General features: G+C 55.6%; 2 protein-coding genes across 4 annotated transcripts in view; one reads left to right on the forward strand and one right to left on the reverse strand.

The window, feature by feature from the left end:
* Nucleotides 1–95: 95 nt before the first annotated feature.
* FOXP3 (forkhead box P3) lies at nt 96–14,126 on the forward strand. Of its 3 annotated transcripts, XM_045068381.1 has the most exons (12): nt 98–292; nt 7,036–7,269; nt 7,797–7,901; nt 7,998–8,136; nt 8,543–8,630; nt 8,700–8,804; nt 9,632–9,719; nt 9,918–9,998; nt 10,694–10,844; nt 11,562–11,638; nt 12,725–12,826; nt 13,041–14,126. In XM_045068381.1, the coding sequence occupies exons 2-12, from the start codon at nt 7,054–7,056 to the stop codon at nt 13,188–13,190; spliced, it is 1,302 nt and encodes a 433-aa protein (XP_044924316.1). In that variant the 5' UTR covers nt 98–292; nt 7,036–7,053; the 3' UTR covers nt 13,191–14,126. The 3 variants fall into 3 exon arrangements, with proteins under 3 accessions (XP_044924315.1, XP_044924314.1, XP_044924316.1); XM_045068380.1 differs by having other exon boundaries at nt 96–292; nt 8,040–8,136; nt 8,543–8,804; XM_045068379.1 differs by having other exon boundaries at nt 97–292; nt 8,543–8,804.
* CCDC22 (coiled-coil domain containing 22) overlaps nt 14,040–22,447 on the reverse strand; it is a 13,992-nt gene continuing 5,584 nt past the window's right edge. Inside the window, exons 3-17 of the mRNA XM_004755093.3 lie at nt 20,583–20,715; nt 19,676–19,782; nt 19,470–19,536; nt 19,186–19,364; nt 17,618–17,812; nt 17,067–17,129; nt 16,862–16,981; nt 16,183–16,302; nt 15,980–16,096; nt 15,772–15,873; nt 15,581–15,688; nt 15,319–15,414; nt 15,017–15,076; nt 14,863–14,937; nt 14,040–14,417 (exon numbers count right to left, since the gene is read on the reverse strand). Of these exons, the coding sequence (XP_004755150.1) occupies nt 14,304–14,417; nt 14,863–14,937; nt 15,017–15,076; nt 15,319–15,414; nt 15,581–15,688; nt 15,772–15,873; nt 15,980–16,096; nt 16,183–16,302; nt 16,862–16,981; nt 17,067–17,129; nt 17,618–17,812; nt 19,186–19,364; nt 19,470–19,536; nt 19,676–19,782; nt 20,583–20,715 (1,656 nt within the window). The 3' untranslated portion in view covers nt 14,040–14,303. The remainder of the gene's footprint in view (nt 14,418–14,862; nt 14,938–15,016; nt 15,077–15,318; nt 15,415–15,580; nt 15,689–15,771; nt 15,874–15,979; nt 16,097–16,182; nt 16,303–16,861; nt 16,982–17,066; nt 17,130–17,617; nt 17,813–19,185; nt 19,365–19,469; nt 19,537–19,675; nt 19,783–20,582; nt 20,716–22,447) is intronic.

Raw genomic sequence — 22,447 nt, forward strand, 5'->3', positions numbered from 1 at the left:
ATTTCAAAATTTCCGTTTAAGTCTCATAATCAAGAAGAAGAGAAACAGAGCGAGCGAGCGAGAGAGAGAGAGAGCAAGAGAAAGAAAAAACTATGAGAACCCCCCCACCCCGTGATGATCAGCACACACACACTCATCGAAAAAAAAAATTGGATTATTAGAAGAGAGAGAGAGAGGTCTGTGGCTTCCACACCGTGGTTTTTCTTCTCAGTATAAAAGCAAAGTTGTTTTTGATATGTGACAGTTTCCCACAAGCCAGGCTGATCCTTTTCTGTCAGTCCACTTCACCAAGGTGAGTGTCCCCGCTCTCCCCCATCAGATGCGGGTCCAGTGGAGGAGATGGTAGTGAGGCAGGCACCGGGCGGGGGTCAGGGGACCTTTGGTACCGGCAAGACAGCTCCTTTGGTTCCAGTCAGGTAAGAGATTTTTTTTTTTTTTACAATTATAATAGTAATAATAAATGCCGGCAGACTGATTAGGAAAGTGCTTGATCAATGCATGGGCAGAGGCAATGATAAATAAATTGATTGCTATGTAGATGGGCAGGATTTTTTTTTTAAATAGGCCAACTGCCAGTCTTTGTGAATTTCAGAGCTTTGAACAATTTGAAACTGTCCAGGTGTAACTGGAAATTTCAACTACACCCCTCCCTCCTCTTCGTCTCTTGTCTCCTGCTAGCTCCCATCCCTCTCTGTCTACTCACCCTGTCTCCCTCTTTCTGTGTTGCTCTGTCTCCCAGTCTGTTTCCCTGGCACTCAGACTCTCCATCGCCCTTTCTCTGGCTCTGCCCAGCTTCCCTGCCTCTGTCTCCTCCATCTTCACCACACTCCCACTATCTCCTTTCCTCTTTCTCCCACTGTCTCTCCTGCTCTCTTGTGTAGCCTTCCCCGACCAGCCTTCCCCGCTCCATGATCCAGCACAGAGCTTTGTACCATTGGTGCCTAATAATAGTGGATTGAGTAACATTGATGAGGACATTTCCATTTTACCAGAGTGAGCGTCAGTTCTGTTTGTCCCGATCGATGGAGGATAGTGAGCTGTTGGGTCAGGCTGAGCACTTAATTGAACTTGGGCTTGCACGGCACGAGGGGACCTCCTGGGGGGTACTTTGTGCCACTGTTGGTTGTGGTTTAGCTGTGTGGTCCTACCCTGGGACCTTGTGTGTGTGAGTGTGTGTGTGTGTGTCCAGAGTCCATGTCCAGGAACCAAGCAGGCTGTTCAGGGCTGGGAAAAGCTCATCTGTGCAGGCTTAGCAGTGCTCACTGTTAGCTGTTAGTTTTTTTTTTTTTTTTAAACCAAATTAGAACCACTCTCTCTATTGGTTTTGCTCCTGCTTTATTCAATTAATAGGAGCATTTTTGTAGATCACTAAAAATTGTTTCAACATATGATCTTTCGTAGCTGTCAAGACTGTCCTCACACTGGTATGAACCACAATTTGTTCGACCAAGTGCCAATTCCTGGACATTCAGGTTGTTTCTAGTTCTTTCCCCCATAATCATCCCTGATTAGTTCCTTGGATTCCTGAAAATGGAGTTGCTGAGACAAGGGGCACGTGCATTTTTAAGGTTGTCTGACCCTCTCTGCAAATCGTCCTTCCAAAAGGTTGTCCTGTTATATGCTTCTTGTACTCAGCCCTGTGTGGGTATTATCATTTTTTTAAATCCTTTTTCAGCATACCAGGTAAGGAAAAATATCACATTGTTGACATTTGCTTTCTTTGATTATTTACACTATTTATTGAGCATTTATACTTTTTCTTAAGTTGTCTGGTCATATCCTTAGTCCCAATGGAGTGCTCATCATTTTTTTTCTTATTGCTTTGTCACAGCTTTTTATTTAGAAAGGATATTAACCTTCCAATAGGCATACAGGTATAGCAGATATTTTCCCCCAATTCATCTCTCACTTTTTCTATTTGTTTATGGAGTTTTGTGATGCTGTGATGTTTTTATATAGACAGATGGGTTACTCTTTCCTTCTGTGGTTACTGTCTCTGGTTTTGTGCTTAGAAAGTCCTTTCCCACTTGAAAATGAGATAAATGTTCACCTGTGTTGGCTTCTAGTCTCTTTTATGGCTTCATTTTTTCCATTTGCTGTGGAGGTTAAGAGTGTGGTTACTGGAGCCAGACTGTCTGGGACAAGCCCAACCTCACCCCAAGCCATCTGTATGATTTTTAGCCAGGCATTTAACTTGTCTGTACCTTCATTTCCTTGTATGTACTGTGATGATTATAGTAGCACCTACCTCAAAGAGTTGTTGTGAGGATTAAATGTATTTACCATGTAAGTGCTTAGCATAGGGCTGGCATACAAGAAACCCAAGAAAATATTCTTACTTATCTCTTTAATAAATCTGGAATGCGTTTCAGGGTATATGTTGACTGGCGACATTTCAAACTGGCCAGAGAGGAATTGGTGGGGAAAATGGACTGATTATTCATTAACTAACTTTATCTTTCCCTTAATATTCCCAGAAGCATTTGTCAAATAGTGTAGCCTCCGCTGTCTCCCAGGTTGAAACGCCACATTTATCACGAAGTTGCTTCCCTCTAGACAGTCGTCTGTGATTGAGATTTCTGTTTTGTTCTGTTCCCCAGTGTCTGAGCCATGGCACTTTGCTGACTGCTGCTTCACAGTACAATATATCCCCCAGCACAGGCCGCCCCCCACCACCCAGCCTCGCCAGCATCTTGCCCTTCTTTTTTCCTTGTTATCTGATGCAGCCTCAGTTCCTGTAGCCAGAGACCAACAACTATTCTTATTTGGGGCATCCATCTCTCTCTCTCTCTCTCTCTCTCTCTCTCTCTTTCTCTCTCTCTCCCCCCACCCCCGCTCTGTTTCCCTCTTTCTCTGTCTCTGTCTCTATCTCTATTTGGGACATGTCTCCCTCTCTCTCGCCCTCTCCCTACCTCATCCTCTTCCCCTCCCCCTGTGCTGTTCTCTTACTCTTTTTGTTTCTTTCATTCTCTCCTTCCTTGTGTATACTTCTAGGACTTTCTGTTCCTTTGAGTTCCTCTTCCCTCCTTTCTCTCTCTCTCTCTCTCTTTCCCTTTCTCTCTCTCCCTCCCTCAGCATCTCTCACTCTCTGTGTATCTCTTTCCCACCTCATGTTTCTTCCATCTCTCTGTATCTCTTGTTCTCTGGGTCTTTGTGTTCCCCCTATGTCTGTCTGTCTCTCTCTGTCTCTGTCTCTTTGTGTATCCCTGTCTCTCAGCTAGTCCCCTGGCTGGAGGGGCTGTTGTAGATTTGATGCCCTGCAGACATGTAGCAGGTCCCCCAGACACAAAGTGGAAGGGCCCTGGCCCTTACCTCCTCCATGCCTCTCTCTGCCCAGTGTACGCAGGAGCAAACTGAGGCCTGGAGATGGGCAAGAGGGCCTCTCCCAAGGCCTCACAGGGATGGAATGGCAGAGTTAAGACCCAAACTCAGACCGTAGGACTCTTGGCAGGACCCTGCTTCTGTCTCTCCCCTGCACTGTGGGCCTCAGTTTACTTCTCAGAACCCATGAGGGGTGGAGGGGGAGCTGAGCTTCCCCCTGGCTGCTGCCATTCCCCCTTCTGCCTTCTCACAACTTGGACCCTTACTCAGGCAGGAGGCTCTGTGGCCATATGGGCCAGTATGGAGCCCAACCTCCTAAGAGCTAGTCTGGGTGGGGTCCCAGGGTCCCATGACTCAGAAGGCCTTGTGGCCACAGGGTAGTGATACTGGAAGGATGTAAGTCAGCCAGTCTTTCTGTGGGTCTGTCTGTGGATAGAGCTCAACCATATCCCCAGAGTGGGCATGGGTCCCCAGGAACTTCCACCCCGGGACCCCTCCAGAGAGCCTGGCAGTGGGCTCCCTACTGGCCAAGGCTCTTCGTGTCCCCCACCATGAGGCCCTAGCCAAAGGCATGCTGGCCTCTAGCTCCCCCTCCTTTCCTCCCCATCTCCTGTGGAACAGCTATGAGTACAGGAACATGGTCCCAGAATGAACAGGGAGACTGAGGCCCTGCACGTGTTCATTTACCATCACTGACATTTTGTTAAGCATTTCATGTGCATTAACTTGGGACGAGGGGTACAATTACTGTCCCAGTTTACATGCAAGACCAAGGAGAGTGATAGCTAGTTAATGGCCGAGCCCAACCCCAGGATCAGGGGAGTCTTCTGTCACAGAACTTGGGAGGGAAACTGTCAGAAGAGGCAGAAGAGGCAGATGCGTCCTACAATGCCAAGCCTGGTAAGGCCAGAGACCCTGTGAGGTAGTGAGCTGCCTGTCCTTCAGGGAGTTTCGGTGAGTTTGGACACCATTGACATTGGCCTTCACCATCTGTGAAGTTGGACCCAAAGACCCTCACAGAGGGGGTTTGAGACTCTGGGATCCTTTGAACATAAGAAATGACGTTCTATGATTCGGAGGTTCTGGCATAGTACCATTTGAAGACCCCCAGGGTCCCAACAGCTGTAGGGTCTGCATGGTAGTCCCCAAGCATCAAACCTTTGGTCTCTCCATGGCCTAAGTCTACAGGGCCCAGGACTTGTCATGGTGGCCAGATGGACGTCACTCACCACATCCGCAAGCACCCATATCACCCCCACCTGGGCCAAGGCAGCTGCAGGATGGGCCAGCCAATTCTCGGAACGAAACCCGTGGGGGGGATCTGCCCCCTTCTCTTCCTCCTTGGTGCCGATGAAGCCCTGCGCATCCGGCCGCCATGACGTCAATGGCGGAAAATCTGGGGATGTGACAACAGGGCCCAGATGCAGACCCCGATATGAAAACGCTCTCTGTGTCCCAGAAACAACCTCCATGCAGCTTCTGAGAAACAGTCAGAAAGGGACGCCCCAACAGACAATGCAGGAAGCTGGCTGCCCAGCCCGGCCCTCCAGGTTCCCCACCACCAGACAGACCGCATCTATGTCCCCTTTCTGAGAATGTCCCTGTGCTTCCCTGAGGCTGGACGTTCCAGATATGTTTGAGGAAGAGATTTCTTATAAGCCCCAGCCAAGTGTCCCAGCACCGTCAGAAGTGACCATGGGCCAGCTGTCTGGGCCAGGCCAGAGTGGTGGAGACCATCCACTCATGGACCAAAGTTGGTATTCGTTTACTCAGGCTTCTATAACCATTTACCACAAGCTGGAGGGGGGTGCTTAAACAACAGAAATTTATGGTCTCCCACTTCTGGAGGCCAGAAGTCCGAGATCAAGGTGCCAGTGGGGCTGGTTCCTTCTGAGGCTACAAGGGATGATCTGCCCATGCCTCCCTTCTAGCTCTTGGAGGACTGCTGGCAGTCTTTGGCATGCATTGGCTTCTAGAAGCCTCTCCCTGATCTCCACCTTCATTCATTTACTCACCTCCTCATGGTCCCTGAGTCCTGAGCCTCCACAGATCCAGGCTCTTGCTTCTCACACAGTAATGTAATGCCCCCACCCCCACCCCCCCCCCGCACCAAGAGACTAAGAATTTACTACCTGGATTCTCACCCCCACCTCCCTCCATGCCAGAGCTCCTGACAATCCCGTGAGCTGACAGCAAAGAAAGGAAGGTGCAGCTGCTCCCCTAAACCTCCCTTGTGCCAGCTTGGGCTACTATCAGCAGCTGTGTGCCCAACCCAGTGCTGTGTGGTGGGGAGTCACATGCACGCACACACACTTTCTAGACAAAGACAGGGAGCTCTCAAGTTGCCGTGGGACAGTGGAACGCACCCGGGTGTTCCCTACTGTAAAGTGGTGGTTGGACTAGGCGGTCCCTTCCAGCTCCAGCTTCCTCTTAGACTGGGATTCTGAGAAGCAGAAGCCCTGCCTGTCACAGAGTGTTCAGTTCTGGGGCTCAGCAAAGGAGCCCAATGCCATTATGGAGGACTTTCTGGATGGGATTCAGATAGGGGATACAGAGAAAGAGCAGACATTCGAGGCACAGCATCTAGTAGGAGCGCAGGCTTGGAGAGCAGAGTTGGGGTAAACACTGGTGGGGCTTGAGTCAAGATGCTCCCACCAGCCCTGGCTCAGGGGACCTGAGATCTCCCTGCTCTCTGGCCCCTGCCATGTCAGCTTCGTGCAAGGCAGGAGCCCAGAGATGCTCAGACCCCCCCACTGCCTGAGCTCCAGACTCCCATCCTCCACTGCCCACTCAGTATTTCCACAAGTGTGTCTAATGCCAGACTCTTCGTGTCTATCCACCCCTGGATCGTCACCCCCAACCTTGCTCCCCCCAGCTTAGAAGATGTCCACTTGGTCCTTCCAGCCTGCTCAGGCAAATACCAGGCCAGAGGTCTCCTTGACCCTCCCCCTCTCACCAGCCCCCACCACATCCAAGCTTCCAGCAAATTCTCCTGACTCCACCTTCAAAGCACACTCAGAATCCACCAACTTACCATCTCCACCGACACCATCCTGGTCTGTACCACCACTGTCACTTGCCTGGACTGTCACAGGAGCCTCCTCACCAGTACCCCAGCTTTCACCTTCCGAGAGTCTGTCCCTCTCCCCGCAGCCAGAAGGACCTTGAGTCCATGCCCCCCTCCACTCTTGTAAATGCCAGGTCACTGGGATAAAATAATGCCACCCAGAGAATCAGAAGCCAGTCCCAGCAGGATCAGCAAATGTTTTATGCCCTGTGTATAGTGCAGGGAGGACCAGGGGCCTAAGGCTTGGAGACGAGCAGTTGGGAGAAGAAAAGCTGACACCTGCCTGTGGCTGAGGCCCCAGAAACAACCCCAATCCCCCACCTCCCTTGTGGAGGACACATCACCACCAGCGCTCTGCCAGCACGCACGGGCAGGCTGAGTGCCAGAGCCGGGCACGTTTGCACCTGGGACGTGTGCAGAGACACATGCACATCTGTGTTCCCAACACCAATGTATGCATGGGTGTGTGCCACATGTATGCATGATCGGAGCTGGGGTCCAGCCGTGGAGCCCTTGAGGACAGGCCCCAACTGATGCCTGCTCTCACCGGGGCACAGGGCAAGGGGTGGTCTACATGGTTCAAGTGGTCAAGCAGTTCACACCAACGCTGGGGACACGTGTAACTCCTTCCCCCTATGTCCCCACAGCCCTCGGACAAGGACTCAATGCCCAACCCCAGGCCAGCCAAGCCCTCGGCCCCTTCCTTGGTGCTTGGCCCATCCCCGGGAGCCTCACCCAACTGGAGGGCTACACCCAAGACTTCAGATCTGCTTGGGGCCAAGGGCCCAGGGGCAACTTTCCAGGGCCGGGACCTCCGAGGCGGGGCCCATGCCTCCTCCTCCTCCTCCTCTTTGAACCCCATGCCACCATCACAGCTGCAGGTGAGGCCCAGGGCCCAGGATGGGGCAGGCAGGGTGAGGTACCTGGGCCTACAGGTGCCGACCTTTACTGTGGCACTGGGCGGGGGGCCCAGCTGGGGCACAGGAAGTGGTTTTCTGGGTCCCAGGCAAGTCTGTGACTTATGCAGATGTCACGGGGCCAAGAAAGTCCCCAGTTAGCAGGTCTCAGAGATTCAAGGCTCTCCCCGACCTCCTAATCCCGGTCTCGGGAGAGGAGATCCTATCATGGTCCCACAGGCATGGCCCTGTGTCCGCATCCCCACATGACAAGGGAGAGGGCTGGTGCCCAGAGATATGAGGTGACGGGGTTGAGGCCAACTCAGCCACTTCTTAGCTGTTTGATCTTGAAAAAGTCATTCGCTCTCCCTGAGCCTCAGTTTCCACATATGTAAAATGGGGATGGTCAGAATACCTACCATGTGGGGCTGTGGTGAGGAGTGTATGAACTAGACATGTAGAAAAGTGAGGATCAGGATGGCATCTCACACACCTGCCTTCTCCCCACTCAGCTGCCCACAGTGCCCCTAGTCATGGTGGCACCCTCTGGGGCACGGCTGGGCCCCTCGCCCCACTTGCAAGCCCTCCTCCAGGACAGGCCACACTTCATGCACCAGGTACTGACCGGGAATGGGAAGGGCGGCGGGAGCAGGTGGGACAACTGGGTGCCACGGCGGGGTGGAGGCTGAACCACAGCCCCTGTGTGCCCCCAGCTCTCAACGGTGGATACCCACACTCGGACCCCCGTGCTGCAGGTTCGCCCACTGGACAGCCCAGCTATGATCAGCCTGCCGCCACCCACTGCTGCCACCAGTGTCTTCTCCCTCAAGGCCCGGCCTGGCCTGCCACCTGGTAACACCCCCCACCCTGCTTCTCTACAGAACCCCAAGCCCCCCCCCCCCAGGGCGTGAATGTGAGCCGCGTAGGCTGCTGAATGGCGGCCCTCAGGAGGTCGGAGGCATCGGGTCTTATCATCTGGGAAACTCCGGCCTCCAAAAAATGTCAGGCTCAGAACCTTAAAGATGCAGAAAGGCACGAATCACAGAACCGCAGGTCTCTGCAGCTGAAATGTCAGCGCTCGCAAATGGCAGCCTTTGAGCTGCTCCCCAAGAAGCCTTGGGTGTTAGGGCCAACAGAATCCCTGGGAATCAGGGCCTGAGAGGCTCAGGAGGGTGGGAAGTTCAAAATGAGAGTCTCTGTGGGCTAAGCCTGAGGGACCAGCCTAAGGGTCCCAAAGGTACGCCATCCCCACCCACAGGGATCAACGTGGCCAGCCTGGAGTGGGTGTCCAGGGAGCCCGCACTGCTCTGCACCTTCCCAAGCCCCAGCACACCCAGGAAAGACAGGTCAGTGGACCAGGCTGGGAAGGACCCTTGCTCTGCCGTTGCCTCCCCTTACACCTTCTGTCCTCCTAGTGCCCTCTCGACCGTGCCCCAGGGCTCCTACTCACTGCTGGCAAATGGTGTCTGCAAGTGGCCCGGATGTGAGAAGGTCTTCGAGGAGCCAGAGGATTTCTTCAAGTGAGTGATCCAGGCTCATACTAGTCCAGGAGGGTCCCCAGTGAGCGGGAAAAGGCCTGTGGTACAGGTCTCAGCTCAGGCCTCATCTCAGTACAGTGATGAGACAAAAGGCAAAGGCTAAGATTCAAATCCCACTCACTGGCTGCGTGGCCTTGGGCAAGCTACTTAGCTTCTCTGGCCCCTGGTTTCCTCATCTGTGTAATGGGGCATCATAACAGAGGTGTATACTATTACCTACTTCCATTTTACTGATACAGAAACTGAGGTCATAAAAAAGTTAAGTGTCTTAATCGAGATCACCCAGTTCCTAAGTCACAGAGCTGGAATTTGAATCCAGGCAGCCAGGCTTCTGCTCCCCTACCCCTCCTGATTTCATTGATCCCCATAGTTCCAGATTCTCACAGTGACTCTTGCTGCCTCCCCCAACACACACACATACACACACACCCCTTCTCCCACCATACCCAACTATCAGTGGCAATTCTACACCCTGTCCTCTTCACGAGCATGACTTTGCAAGGCTGTCCACCCCTCCCCACCCGGAGTGCCTCTCCTGCCCTCGCCTACCTCTCAGCTCACCAGCCTTCCAACAGAGTCTCCAGCACCCTGGCCAGGCTCCAGTGGCGAGCTCAGGCCTGGCACCAGAGATGCCAAGTAGCGTGTGTTGAAGGAACAGCAGGTGTAAAAGGGAGACTGAGGTAGAGAGGGGAGGAGGCTGAGGCACCAAGGAGACACCTCCCAAAAGGTCTGGCCCTCCTCACTTGGAGTGGTGAGCCAGGAGGCCAGGCCCACCATAGTCACCCACGTGGACTCTTCCCCCTACCCAGGCACTGCCAGGCGGACCATCTCCTAGATGAGAAGGGCAAGGCACAGTGTCTTCTCCAGAGGGAGGTGGTGCAGTCTCTGGAGCAGCAGGTGACAGAGGAGAGGGGTGGTTGGGGGATGATGGGCGAGCCTTCCGTCTACCCTGTGCCAGGAGCCAAGCTCACCCAGGATGGGGGCTGGCATAAAGGAAGGGAGGAGGTAGGGCACCCCCAGGGAGGATCACAGCCTGAGCCAGGATGCGGCAGAGAAAGGCCAAGTTGAAGCCTCACTTTGCGCCTGTCCTCACAGCTGGTGCTGGAGAAGGAGAAGCTGGGAGCAATGCAGGCCCACCTGGCTGGGAAGATGGCCCTGACCAAAGCCCCATCCACGGTGAGCCACCCTGGGCCCACAAGCGGTACAGGCGGCTGGAGGGGGCGGAGGGAACCTGCCCTTGCACCCACACCCTGGGACTCTGTGCCCCACATCCCCAGCTCCAAACATGCCCAGACCTGGAGACCTCTCCCCTCGGTTACAAATCCCCCCAAGGTCCCAAAACATCATGATCTTGGGTTTTCAAAGCAACGGCAAATCACCAAGCATTTACTGGACAACAGAGCCAGTGCCGTGGGCAGGGTTGGCCGTGTAACACCCAGGGGCAGGGGTTGGTGCAAAATAGACATATGGGGCCCAGGTTTCAAGATGACCCCCACAGAGCAGTACACAAGGGCAGGGACCCCTGTGATCACACAGGCCACACACCCGTGGAGCTGGCTCCAGGGACCAGGCCCCTTTCCTGAGCATGTTGCTGGGGTTAATTTATCAAATCCTCGTGAAGCCACTCACGATAGTTATTACTATCATCCCTAAGATTAAGGTCACAGTTGGGTAGGGAGCCCAACTCAGCCCCAGCTCGTGGCCCCGGCATCATACAGCTCAATGCTGCTTTGTGGGATTCTGTATCAGACTGGAATTGGGAAGAGAGTGCCCTCGCTTTGGGAAAAAAAAAAAAAAAAAACCTTATTTAAAATTGAAGTGAAAAGTTTAAGCCTCTGAATCACCAGCCGTTCTCTTCTCTCCTCCCTCAGGTGTCATCGGACAAGGGCTCCTGCTGCATCGTGGCCAGTGGCACTCCCGTCACCACTGGCCCAGCGTGGCCCAGCCCCCAGGAGGCCCCTGATGGCCTGTTCGCTGTGAGGAGGCACCTCTGGGGCAGCCATGGAAACAGCACGTTCCCAGGTAAGGATGGTCCACATCCCTACATGGTCCAGCCTCCATGCACCCTACCCCCAGCCCCTCATCCCCCACTGGCCCGGGGTGGGAGACAGCCAGGACCAAACCTCCCCAGCACTGCCACTCAGCCTTTGGGAAAACACAACCCCTTGCCAAAGCTGCTTTTAAGCGTTTCCAAAGCCTGTAAGCCCCCTGCTCCCACCCCCTCCATTGCGGTTTCTTCTGTCCAGCCCCATCTCCCCTAGGGCCTGGGGCTCACTCAATCTGGGCTTTGGCTACTCCATTCGGTTGTCAGAAGGGAGGGCAGGGAGGGAACTAGCTCCCCTCACTCCCCAGGAACTCTCCCTGCCCCCTCCAAGGAAAAGCGGGGGGAATTCTCCCAAGCTCATGGATCCAGGGGCTGCCCGCAAGGCCTGGGCTGTGGGCTTAAGAGGGATCAGGGCCCTTGAGTGCCATCCTGCCTCTGCCACTTGGCCACCTGAATCCCTCTGGTGTGCAAGTTATTTCACTTCCTTTCAACTTCGGTGACAGTGAGGCCCATTTTGGTGCAAGTAGCACAAGCAGTAAATGTCACATCAGCGCCCAATGCTCAGCATGGTCACCATGAGGGTGACAACTGGCAGTGAGGGATCTCAGCTGGGCAGCCTCTCCTTGTAGCATGGGGGATGGAAGAGGGAGCAAGGAGCTCCAGGTCGGGACCTGATCCTCCCCAACCCCCTACAGAATTCTTCCACAACATGGACTACTTCAAGTTCCACAACATGCGGCCCCCCTTCACCTATGCCACCCTCATCCGCTGGGTAAGCAGGCGGTGTGGGCCAAGGAGAAGCAAAAGAAATGGGGGTGGGGGGAGGAAGGGGAGCACCAGGCTCCCACATTCCCAGCCTCCTTCCAAGCGCCCCCAGGTCAGGCTCCCTCATGAACAAACCCAGGCCTCCCACAGGATTCCCCACCCGCCCCCATGCCAGCTTCACCCCAGACCTGCCCCCTCAACCCAAAATGAAACCACTATCCAGGCCTGTGTGAGCCAAATTCTGGCCCTCACCTCCCCCCCTTTCCTGGGGCCCACCTCGACCCCATACTTAACCCCCTCCCAGACCTGTAAAATGGCCCCCAAATGACCCTGATCTTTGCCCCTTGCCCTAACCCCACCACAGATACTATCCTCCTTCCCCAGCCCCCACATACCCCAAGAAGCCGGCAGGATCCTGCCTCTCACCCCTTCCTTGTGACACCTATCTGACCCTTGGCCTCACCCAATCCCAGCCCCTTCATTTGAATCTCCCTAATGCTTGCCCAGAACTTTCATCCTAGGCCCACACCTAACCCATCCCCAACACCACACATTCCCCTGCCTGGCCCCACCCTGACCCAGAACCTCACTGTGGCGGTATTCTCCACCCTTATAACTCCATCACTAGGCTCACCTCGGACTCCTTACCTTAATGCCATCCCATCCCTCAGCCCTCAACTTGCCCCAGTCCATCCCCAGCCAGACCCTTAACCAGCCCCTTCCCTGCTGACCTTTAACTCTGCCTGGTCCTTTACCGCTCCCACATCCTTAACTTGGCCCTACTCCTGGGTTTTGACCTTCCCAAACCCTGACATCTTGCTCCCGTGGAGAAGGCCAGCTCCAACTCCATCCCAGACCTTTAACCCAATCACAGGCCTACCCCGAACCAGACTTACTGCGACCTCAGCCTTGATCCTCCACCTCAACCCACTTCTAACTCTGTCTCTGACCTATCACTGCACACCGTCTCCCTCCCTCCCTTCCCCTGCCCACCTCAGCTCCACCCCTGTCAGACACCCAGGGTGGGCCACTGCCACTCTCAGCCCAACTTCAGGGGAAGGGCTCCCTGACCACCTGACCCCCTAACCGCCAGGCCATCCTGGAGGCTCCCGAGAAGCAGCGGACACTCAATGAGATCTACCACTGGTTCACGCGCATGTTTGCCTTCTTCAGAAACCACCCTGCCACCTGGAAGGTGAGCTCTTCTGGCGATGGCAGTGGCTGGGAGGGCCTCCAATGTCACCGGAGTGCTGGGCCGAGCTCAGGAGTGGCATGGTCTTGGGGGGGGGGGGCTTGTAGACATGTCGGGAAGGGCTGGGTGGCTGGTCTGGGCTGGGTCCTGCTGACCTCAGAGGCTGACTGCCTAGCCGTTCCCCCTACCCCCGGCCCGGTGGGCTTTCTTCCCACAGAACGCCATCCGCCACAACCTAAGCCTGCACAAGTGCTTCGTGCGGGTGGAGAGTGAGAAAGGGGCCGTGTGGACCGTGGATGAATTCGAGTTCCGCAAGAAGAGGAGCCAGAGGCCCAGCAGGAGTGCTAACCCCACACCCGGCCCCTAACCTCAAAACCAAGGAAAAGAGGAAGAATGGACAGGGGCTGAAATAGGCGGTGGAAGTAGCCGGGGGTAGGGGTGATGGGCCCTGGACATGCCCACTGGGGCCAAGAAGTGAGGTATGCACGGTCTTGCCTGCCAGGGACCCTGAGCCTCAGAAGACCACCCTTCTGGAGCATCCGCCCTGCACCAAGGCTGCTCAGAGGGGCCCTGGCCCCTGCCCCCTGGCCCAGCTTCCCACAACAAGCTCTTTAGCCAAACTGAGCCTTCACACCAACCACACACACAGCCTGCCTCGGTCGCTCAGACAGGTCACCTTTGGGCTGGAAGACACACACACACACACACGGGCCATCCTGTCTCTTGGACACAGGACCAAGAACCTGCCTCAGTACTCTCGGATAACCACAACCTCTATAGCCTCACAGACCATCGCATCTGAGCATGGTCCTGTCAACCCACAACCCCTGAAGCACACACCCACGGCCAGCCCCCTGCCTGGCACACACGTGCATGTGGTGTCACATGGGGTGCACCCAGCACACCCCACCCCCGCCCTGCACAGAAGCAGCCTTGGTACCTTTAGATCTCAGGTCCCAAAGAGCCACACAAACACACCCCAGTCATGCACATTCTCATGCAGCTCCCAAGACATCAGCTCGCTCACACAGGCCAAGAGAACACACAGGGACATCACAAGTGCATATACATGCACTTGGTACCCCAGTGGGTCTCCGGGGTCCCAAGTGGGCTTTCACAGCCACACCCATGGAATCGCCAAATAGATCCCATGTCTCACCTGCCGCCAGCCCCACCTCCCCGGCCTTGAACGCTATGTCCCCATCCAGGCCTCAGCTTAGACTGCAGACAGAGCCCCTTCTTTATTTGGGATCCAAGGTCCTAACCCCAGCACCCTCTCCAATAAATGGCAGCCAAGTTCCCATGCTCTGGATGATCACTCCAGATCAGGGTTGGGGTCAGGAGGGCGGGGATCTGGGCCCAAGGCCACAGCAGGAGGAGCGCAGCCAACAGAGGGAATGGCTAGGGCAAGTGCTTGGCCAGCACCCCCAACATCCCAGCTCCCTGCCCCATGCCAGGAGCAGACCGGCGCTGCAGCTCCTCAGGTTTCCCGGACCCGCCCCAGGAGGCTCGCGTTCTCCTGGCGGAGGGCTCGGTAGTCCTCGCGGATCTTCTCCAGGTTGCTGAGGGTCTTTTTCCCCATCTCCGTCTCGATCTAAGGCAAGGCAAATCGCACACCTTCAGTGTGTGGGGCCCCTGTCCCAGTTCCTGCTTGCCACCTGTATTAATTAAGGCCACTTGAGGCCCCCTCCTTGCTCCTCCCACCCTCCTCCTGCAACAGCATGCTGTGCCCTAACGCAGGGCCTTTGCACGTGCCATCTGTTTGCCTAAAGTGTCATGTGCTAACGTGGCAGCATGAGCCACTACATACTCTGGCTGAAGCCTCTGCCAATGGCCAAGGGAAGCAGGTACAAGGCCCTTCCGGGTGGAAGCTGGGGCCCTCTGGCCGCTGGCTGGTGCCAGGTCACACACACAGCTACTAAGGGGCAAGGCTGAGAGTCCAGCCATGGGCTATGTCTGCTCCCACAGCCTCTCTGGGCATAAGCCGAGGTGCTGTCCACTGGCTTGCCTTGGTTTCCCCTCCTACCCCCGGGCCTCACCTGCTCCTCAAGGTCTCGAACTTCCCGCATGATTGTGCCCGTATCCTCGATGGTCTGGATGAGCTGGCTGCAGTTCTGGGGACGGCAAGAGCAGAAGGCTTGCACCCCCACCACACGCCACCCCGGCCGGCCCCCAGCATCCTTCTCCACTCACCTCGTGCAAGGCAGCTAGATATTTGTATGCCTTCCGAACAGCATCATCCTTCTTGGCATCCTGACCAGACAGAAGGGACCAGTGAGCTTCCCACTCGCCCCCCACACATACCACCTCCAGGACCCCAAGTCCACCCTCTCCCACTCCCCTGACTTCCCCCTCTGTGGCTTACAGCAGGGCCCAAGCCGCAGCGTACCTACACGGCTCACACCAGGCGGAGGCCCAAGCTAGCCTGTGAGCAGACAGGCAGGCGGGAGCCTAGACCCACTGTACCCCCCGACCCAGCCCAGCCAGGCCCGCACCTTGAACACAAGCTCATCGGTCACGGCAAATGTCCGGTCCAGCTTCCCAGACAGGGAGTTGATTTCCTTCTGAAGCTCCTTTGTGTCCGACAAGATCTGGCAGAGAACAGGGCAGCCATGAGCCCACACTCACACCCAGACAGTGGCTAGAGAGCTCTGCCTTTCAGAGGGCGTGAGGTCCCTGTGTGGCCATGCTACATGCTTCTGCTCCTTGCACGTGTCTGCCTGTTGGCCCCAACACTCCACAGCCACAGTGATGCACCTTAGTAATCTCTTCCTTCTGCTTCCGGATGTTGCCCACAATCTCCAGGATGCGCTGGGTATAGGCCAGTCGGGACACGTCTCTAGGCAGGGTCTCCAGCTCAGACACCTAGATAGGAACACAGCAGACGCTCTCCTGGGACCCAGTCCCCATCCACTCCAAGCCACTCAAGGCCCCCGCACGGGCCTTACCAGCTGCTTATAGACCTCCTCCTTCCTGCGGGCCTCTTCGGCAGCCGCTCGAACACTCTGGTGCAGCTCCTGGATCTCTGCCAGCCGTCGAGAAGATTCCAGCTGCCAGGACCCCAGGGGCAGAGGGGCAGTGAGCACAGCACAAGGACAGCCCCCTAGGGAGGAACCAAACCCGCCCCACCCACAGCCCAGGGACTTGACAAGCTACCTCTCTGCAATCCTGGAGCTTTCGGAGGTGGCGGTACTCAGCCAGGAGAGGGACCCGGTGCTTTTCCCACTGACCCGCCAAGTGGATGACCCGCTGGGCGCTACTCTCTACCACGAGCTTCAGGTGATGGGAGAGGATCCGTGTCACACAGGCTGGACCCCTCCGCCTCCGGCCCTCCCGCCCAGCCCCGCTGCCAGCCCCACCTGCAGCTTGGCGAGGTTGGCAGCCCCATCAGGCAGCAGCTCCGCCGCCCGGCTCTTCAAGCGCAGGACCTGCTCACGCTCCGCCACGTTGAGCTCGCTCTGACGACGCTCTGCCTCTACCTGGCACCCCAAGACCCCCGCTGCTGTTGGTGGAGGAGCCCAGCCACACGTCACAGCCCTTTAGCCCCCACTGAGCCTAAGCGCCCCCAAATGACAACACACCCCTCCACCCTCCAGCAGCCCCCTGACCCCTCCTGATGGTGACAGACACCCACAGGCCCCTCTGATCCCTCTGCCTCCACAATGACCCCCTCCCCCTTCCCCGGAAGCCCTGACAAGGCCCACAAGCCGCTGCCCAGACAGACCCATCGCACCCTCACAGATGTTCACACCCCTCATGATTCTCACAGACACCAACACATCCTGACTGAAGCCCACAGTTGCCCCTAACCCCCACAGCTCCAACGCCCCTGACTCTACGTCCCCCTCTCACCCCCACTGATTCTCCTGAACCCTCAAGAGCCCACAGGTCCCCGAGGTTGCCTCTGAACCCTTCTAACATCAGCAGACCGCCACCAAGCCCTCTCAGCCCCTTTAAGTCCCTCTAGGCCCTTTAGGCCCTGCCAGGATGCAACCCCAGGTGGGCGGCCCCTCCCCCATCCCCATCCCCCACTCCTACCTGCACGAGGTTGATTCCCAGGGTCTTCATGTTGCCTTCAACCTCTTCGATGTTTCGGTTCACTCCCTCCAGCTGTTCCCGAAGAGACTCCAGCTCCTGCTCTTGGGCTGCCCTCGTGTCCTAGGAGGGACAGGCCAGTGGGGGTGGGGTGTCAGGCCTGCTAGGCAGGGCAGGAGCCCAGAACCCCCTCCACTGCTCCACTTACCTGTTCAGGCTGCTGGGAGGGGGCCGGCACATCGCACACCTGGGCTGCCTGGACCTCAGGCTCCTGGGGGAGTGAGACGAGGGTATCCTGGCTGTCAGAGAAGGCCCTGCCCCTCCCAGCCCAGCCTCAGCAGGCCCTCCGAGCGCCATACTCCTGTCCACTCAATGGCTGACGGCTGTCAGAGCAGGTTTAGGGGACCCAGACGCTCTGAGACCACAGGCTGGAGTTCTTGCTCATGAAGAAACCTTCCAGACCCCGATACAAGAAGGATGATGGCCCCTCTAGGTCAAGGAGCGAAGACATGTCCAAGGAAACCATCTGGGGAAGCTGGGGTTTGCACAAAGCACTCCTACACCCTGCCATGGTTTCCACCCCTCCCCCCTTTCTCCACGGAAGCTCTTGAGAAGCCAGGGGACCCCCAGCACACAGAGGGCACACCCAGTGGGGACACAGGAACCTGTGTTGATAAAGTGTGTCGTCTGCACAGACACTGACCCTGCAAGCCTGCCTCGGCCCTGACAGCCCACCCGGGGCCACTCAGACCCACTCACCGGATGGAAGGTGAACTTCTCTGAGTGGGTGAAACGGGAGCCCTTGGGAGCACCAGTCCTGGCCCCCACACCCCAGGCCTGCAGCAGCTCTCCCAGGTCTCGGGCTTGCGCGGGAGCCCCTGGTCGGCCCCAGGTCTGGCGGAGATGCTCAGCCAGGTGCTTCTGCAGCCGCTGTCGCTGGGCCCGTGTATCCTCCTGGACACAGAAGGCAGCGCAGATGGGAGGCTGTCGAGGCGAGCTGAGCACCCGAGGTCCTGCCTCCTCCAGGGAGCCGCCTGACAAAGGGCCTCCACCCAGTCGCCTCTCCCACCAAGGGGGCCCAGTCCTCCCCCCTCGGGACGCACCAGGTCTGGGAGGTCCCCAAGGACAGGGTCCCCCCCCCGCCAGCCATGCTTCTCTCCACCCATTCGCTCCCCACACAGAAGGCAGCTGAGGGAAGGGAGAGAGGCAGCAAATCAGCAGCCTCCAAATCAGAGGTTGATGGGGCAAGGCTACGTGGGGACAGAGCAGAGACAGAGTCAGAGGTGCTGGGCAAAGAAGCGGTGGAAGCAGAGTAGGAGAGAGAGAGAAAGAGAGAATGAACAGAAGCAGTTTGGAGACAACTGGGGAAATCTGATTACGAACACAGTGACGGATGGTATTAAGGTGTTAATGTTATCAGGTGTGAAAATGACCCAGAGGTTACCTTAAAAAGTGGACACCCTTATGAGTTAAGAGATGTATACTTCAGTATGTACAGTCAAAATGGCATGTATACTGGGATTTGCCTTAAAATAATACTGAAAAAAGAACAACTCAGGGAGAAAAGATGAAGAAAGATTGGTGAAAGGCTCATAATTGAAAGCGGATGAGGGGCACCTAGGATTCATTAGAATATTCTATGTCTGAAAATGTCTACGAGTTTAAAAAAGATAAACGTCAAAAAAATAATTAATTAATTAAAAAGACAGAAGTCAAGATGGAAGAAATGGCAGCGGGGAACACAGGAGCAGGTGGAAAGTGAGTGCCAGAGGTGAACAGAAGGGAAGTGGAGAGACAGTCTGAAAAGGAGGAGACAGACAGAGGAGCAAGAACAGAGGGGCAGCAACACCACAGAACGAGAACGACAGTGACCAGAAGAGCCAGCACAGAGACCTAGGGATGGAAAAAATGAGCACGGAGGACAGTGGCAGAGACAGAGAAACGACGAGAGACTCGGGGGCAGGAAGAAGGTAATAGAAACAGGAGGGAAGGGGGCAAACCCGACCTCTCTGGCTGCTAAGAACATGCCGGTTGTTCGGTGGAGCGTTAGCCTGAGGGGAAGGCACTATCACCCCCGCCCAAGTCTCAGAACTGGAAACCGAGGCTCTGGGGAGGGGAGAGGAGAGTGACTGGTCTGAGGTTCCCAGTCCTTCGGACCTCAGTGTTCTCTCAGGGGAAGAGCCCGTTAGGCGCATGCAGAGGGGAGGTGATGAGGGACCAAGTCGGGAAAGGAGGGCACAGAGGACCAGGGTATGCTGAGATGGGAGCAGTAGGAAGCAGCCATGAGCAGGGGCCTCGGAAGCAGGGAGCCGAGCTTCAGGCTGTACCTGGGTGGGGTGGCGGGGTGCTCGGTGGACCCAGTCCTCGTCTCCAGGGCGGTCCCGGCCCGTGTGCCGGCAGAGCTGGATGGCATGGCTTTCGAGGAGTGAGGCCACCCTCCCGGCAGGCTGGGGCACCTGGGTGGGGGCTGGTAGCAGCAGAGGACTCGCCTGGAACTCCCGGGGCTCTGGGGGCAGGAACAGAGTCCGCTAGCCCTCCCGCTGGGCCCAGGGCACCAGGCCTACCACGGCCATCCTTCTCCTGAGCCCCGTCCCCACAACCTCAGGCTTACCTCCTCTGGAACTCAACTCAGGCAGGACCAGCCTGGTGGTGTGGAAAGGTTTCTGGGAGGCAGAGCCCTGGGTGGGGAGAGCAGAATCAGAGCCTCCATGAGGAACTGTGGTGGGGGCCACTAGTGGGAGGGAGGCCAAACACCTGAGCGCCCAGATGGGGCCAAGGTGGGGACAGGCAACATCAATGGGAGTTGATGGGTCCCACCTGGAGGTGCTGGAGCTTGGGAGTGCGGAGGAGGGGTGGGACCCAGGGCAGGGCCAGCTGGTCCCGGATCTGGCTCCCGATGGCCCGGAGAAGGATAGCTGAGTCCCCTGTGGGAGAGTGGGGAAGCAGCATCCATCAGATGACAAGGCCATAACAGCAAAAATACAAACCCTGGGAAAGCAGCCACGGCTCCTGGACCCCCCTCCCCATAGATGCGTATCTAGCTAGCTAGCCTTCTCACCCTCGGCCACTCAACAAGCAGTTACAGAGCACCTACTGTGTACCAGTCACTGTTCTAGACTCTTGGGATACTTCAGTGAACAAACTGAGAAGTACCCCTGCCCTCACAGAGCTGGCATGCTGGTAGAGGAGAACAGGTCAAAAGTACAAGACAGAAAGCTGTCAGGTGATGATCTGAGAGGAGGGTCAAGATCACTGAGAGGGGCACGCAATTTTAAACAAGGTAGTCCAAGGAAGGCCTCCCTGAGGTGACAAAAGAAAAGAGCCTCTAAAAGGTAAGAGGGTGAACCAGGAAGATATCTAGGGGAAGAATAATCTGGCAAATACAAAGGCCCTGAGGCAGGAGCACACCTGGAGGGTCAGAGAAGCACCAAGGAGGCTGGTGTGGCTGGAGTGGGGGGGGGGGAGGAGAAGGAGGAGGAGAGGCCGAGGTCCCTCCCAGCACCAACTTCCCACCTGGGGCAGCCCAAGCCCAGGACCCTCTCCCCCTGCCCTGACTCCCCTCCCCCAGCCCCAATCCTCCCCTGCCCCCCCAGCTCTCCCAAAGATACATCCCCCACCCCACCCCCAGTCAACCTTTTTACCACCTCCACCTCTCTCAGGCCCCTACGACACCCAGGAACACCATGCTGTCCTTCACCCCCACCATGCCCTGGGCAGACCATACCTGCAGGCTGATCTGCATCCTCGGAGGCATCAGAGGGCAGACGCTCAGCCAAGAAGAGAAGCAGGTCCCGGAGATCAGGCTCACTGGGGTAGAGGAAGTTCTGATAGCCAAGCTCCAAGGGATAGCCCAGGTCCTAGAGGTTGGGGAGGTAGCCTCTATCAGTCAGACAGGCAGAATTCCCCTGTCCCGGAAGCCCTGGGCCTGGACCACAAAGGCTCCCACTCTCTCACCAACCACCACCCTCTCAACTTCACCTTGGCTCCCCAAAGGCCTTCAGGCCTCTGCGGGGGACAGGGGTGGGAATCACAGAGTGATTATAGTCAATGCTACAGAGAGCAAGAAGTAAGAAAGGCTCTGGCCTTTCTAACTAGGACCCCAAATCCACATGTCACAAAAGAGAAGACAAGTATTTCTGAATCCCTGAAAAGAAACAAAAATTTTAAAGAATATACGGGCACCTGGGTGGCTCAGTGGGTTAAAGCCTCTGCCTTTGGCTCAGGTCATGATCTCAGGGTCCTGGGATCGAGCCCCACATCGGGCTCTCCGTTCAGCGGGGAGCCTGCTTCCCTCTCTCTCTATCTCTGCCTGCCTCTCTGCCTACTTGTAATCTCTGTCTGTCAAATAAATTAATTAATTAAAAAAAATTTAAAGAATATAATTACCAAAGTCACAAAAGTGATGACAAGCTAGAAAAAAATGTATATGGAGTTCACATCACAAGCAAAGAGTAAATCTACCTAGTCTCCTATAAAGAGTGTCTAAAATCAAACAAGCAGAAAAGACCAGCAATGCAAGAGAAAAGTCGGCGAAAGATAGGAAGAGGCAGTTCACAGAAAAAGAAATGAAAATGGTCCTTCAACCTAGGCAAGTATGCCCAACCTTGCTGCAGACTGAAAGCACACAGAGAGATCTCACACACACACACATCACTGATCCAGGACACTGCGACGATCCGTCCTCCGGGTGCATGCTGAGAGGGAGATACCATCGCTAGGGCAGTGTTCCTGCCCAAAACCTGAATCCGCTCATTAGAAAACACTCCAACCAACTCAAGGGGTAAGCCAGTCCAGGCAACAGCCAGCCTGGGCTCCTCAAAAACATTTGTCATTACAAAAGAAACATAGAAACAAAAACCAAGGAGGACTGTTGACTATGCAAGATTAGAGAAGTAACAGTGAAACAAAATGTAGGGTCCTTGATTAGATACATTCCCCAGTTAAAAACAAAACAAACAAACAAACAAACAGCAACAAAGGACATTTTGGGGACAGCTGGGGAAATTCCACCAGGCACTGGATAGGAGATACTGTTGTTCTAATATATTACTATCAATTGTTAAGTATATACTATCAATATTAAATTTCAGGGATTCGGCAAATGTCCTACTGAGGAGAGGTGTGATGAAAATTGTAGGTGTGGGGTATCCTGCTGTCGGCCACTTTCAAATGGTTCGGCAAAGAAGTGTGTGTGTGTGTACAGAGAAAAGAATGGAGCACAAAGCTAACAAACGTCTGTCCAAGTACAAAGCTGGGGAGAAAAATGATACCGAGATATCATTCCTCACCTACTGAAGGGCCACAAATCAGTGGGCCAGGCTATGGAGAAGCAGGGGCTCTCCCCAGCGTGGATGGTAGGAAGGCAGAAATGAAACAAAGCCAGGTGAGGGCAACTGGGCAAAACTGGCCAAAAATAACATCTGCTTTTACTCTTCCACTTTGCTAAGCCTGCTTTGAGGAGCTGACCATGAAGCCATGCCCTAAACAATTCAAGAGGACAGATGCACAAGGTTCCTCTTTATGGCATTATTTGCAAAATAATGGAAACGCTCTATATGACTAAGCATTTAATACATTAAATGCTGCTTT

The sequence above is a fragment of the Mustela putorius genome, unplaced genomic scaffold (assembly GCF_011764305.1).
Source record: "Mustela putorius furo isolate JIRA1106 unplaced genomic scaffold, ASM1176430v1.1 tig00003903_pilon_pilon_pilon, whole genome shotgun sequence".
NCBI classification, from domain to species: Eukaryota; Metazoa; Chordata; class Mammalia; order Carnivora; family Mustelidae; genus Mustela; species Mustela putorius.

Excerpts from the sequence above, each read along its gene's own strand:
- FOXP3 (XM_045068379.1), top strand. The coding sequence starts at position 7,054 with ATGCCCAACCCCAGGCCAGCCAAGCCCTCGGCCCCTTCCTTGGTGCTT. Across the intron at positions 8,137-8,542 it reads CCGGCCTGGCCTGCCACCTG|GGATCAACGTGGCCAGCCTG; the intron begins GTAACACCCCCC and ends CCCCACCCACAG. Across the intron at positions 10,845-11,561 it reads TGGAAACAGCACGTTCCCAG|AATTCTTCCACAACATGGAC; the intron begins GTAAGGATGGTC and ends AACCCCCTACAG.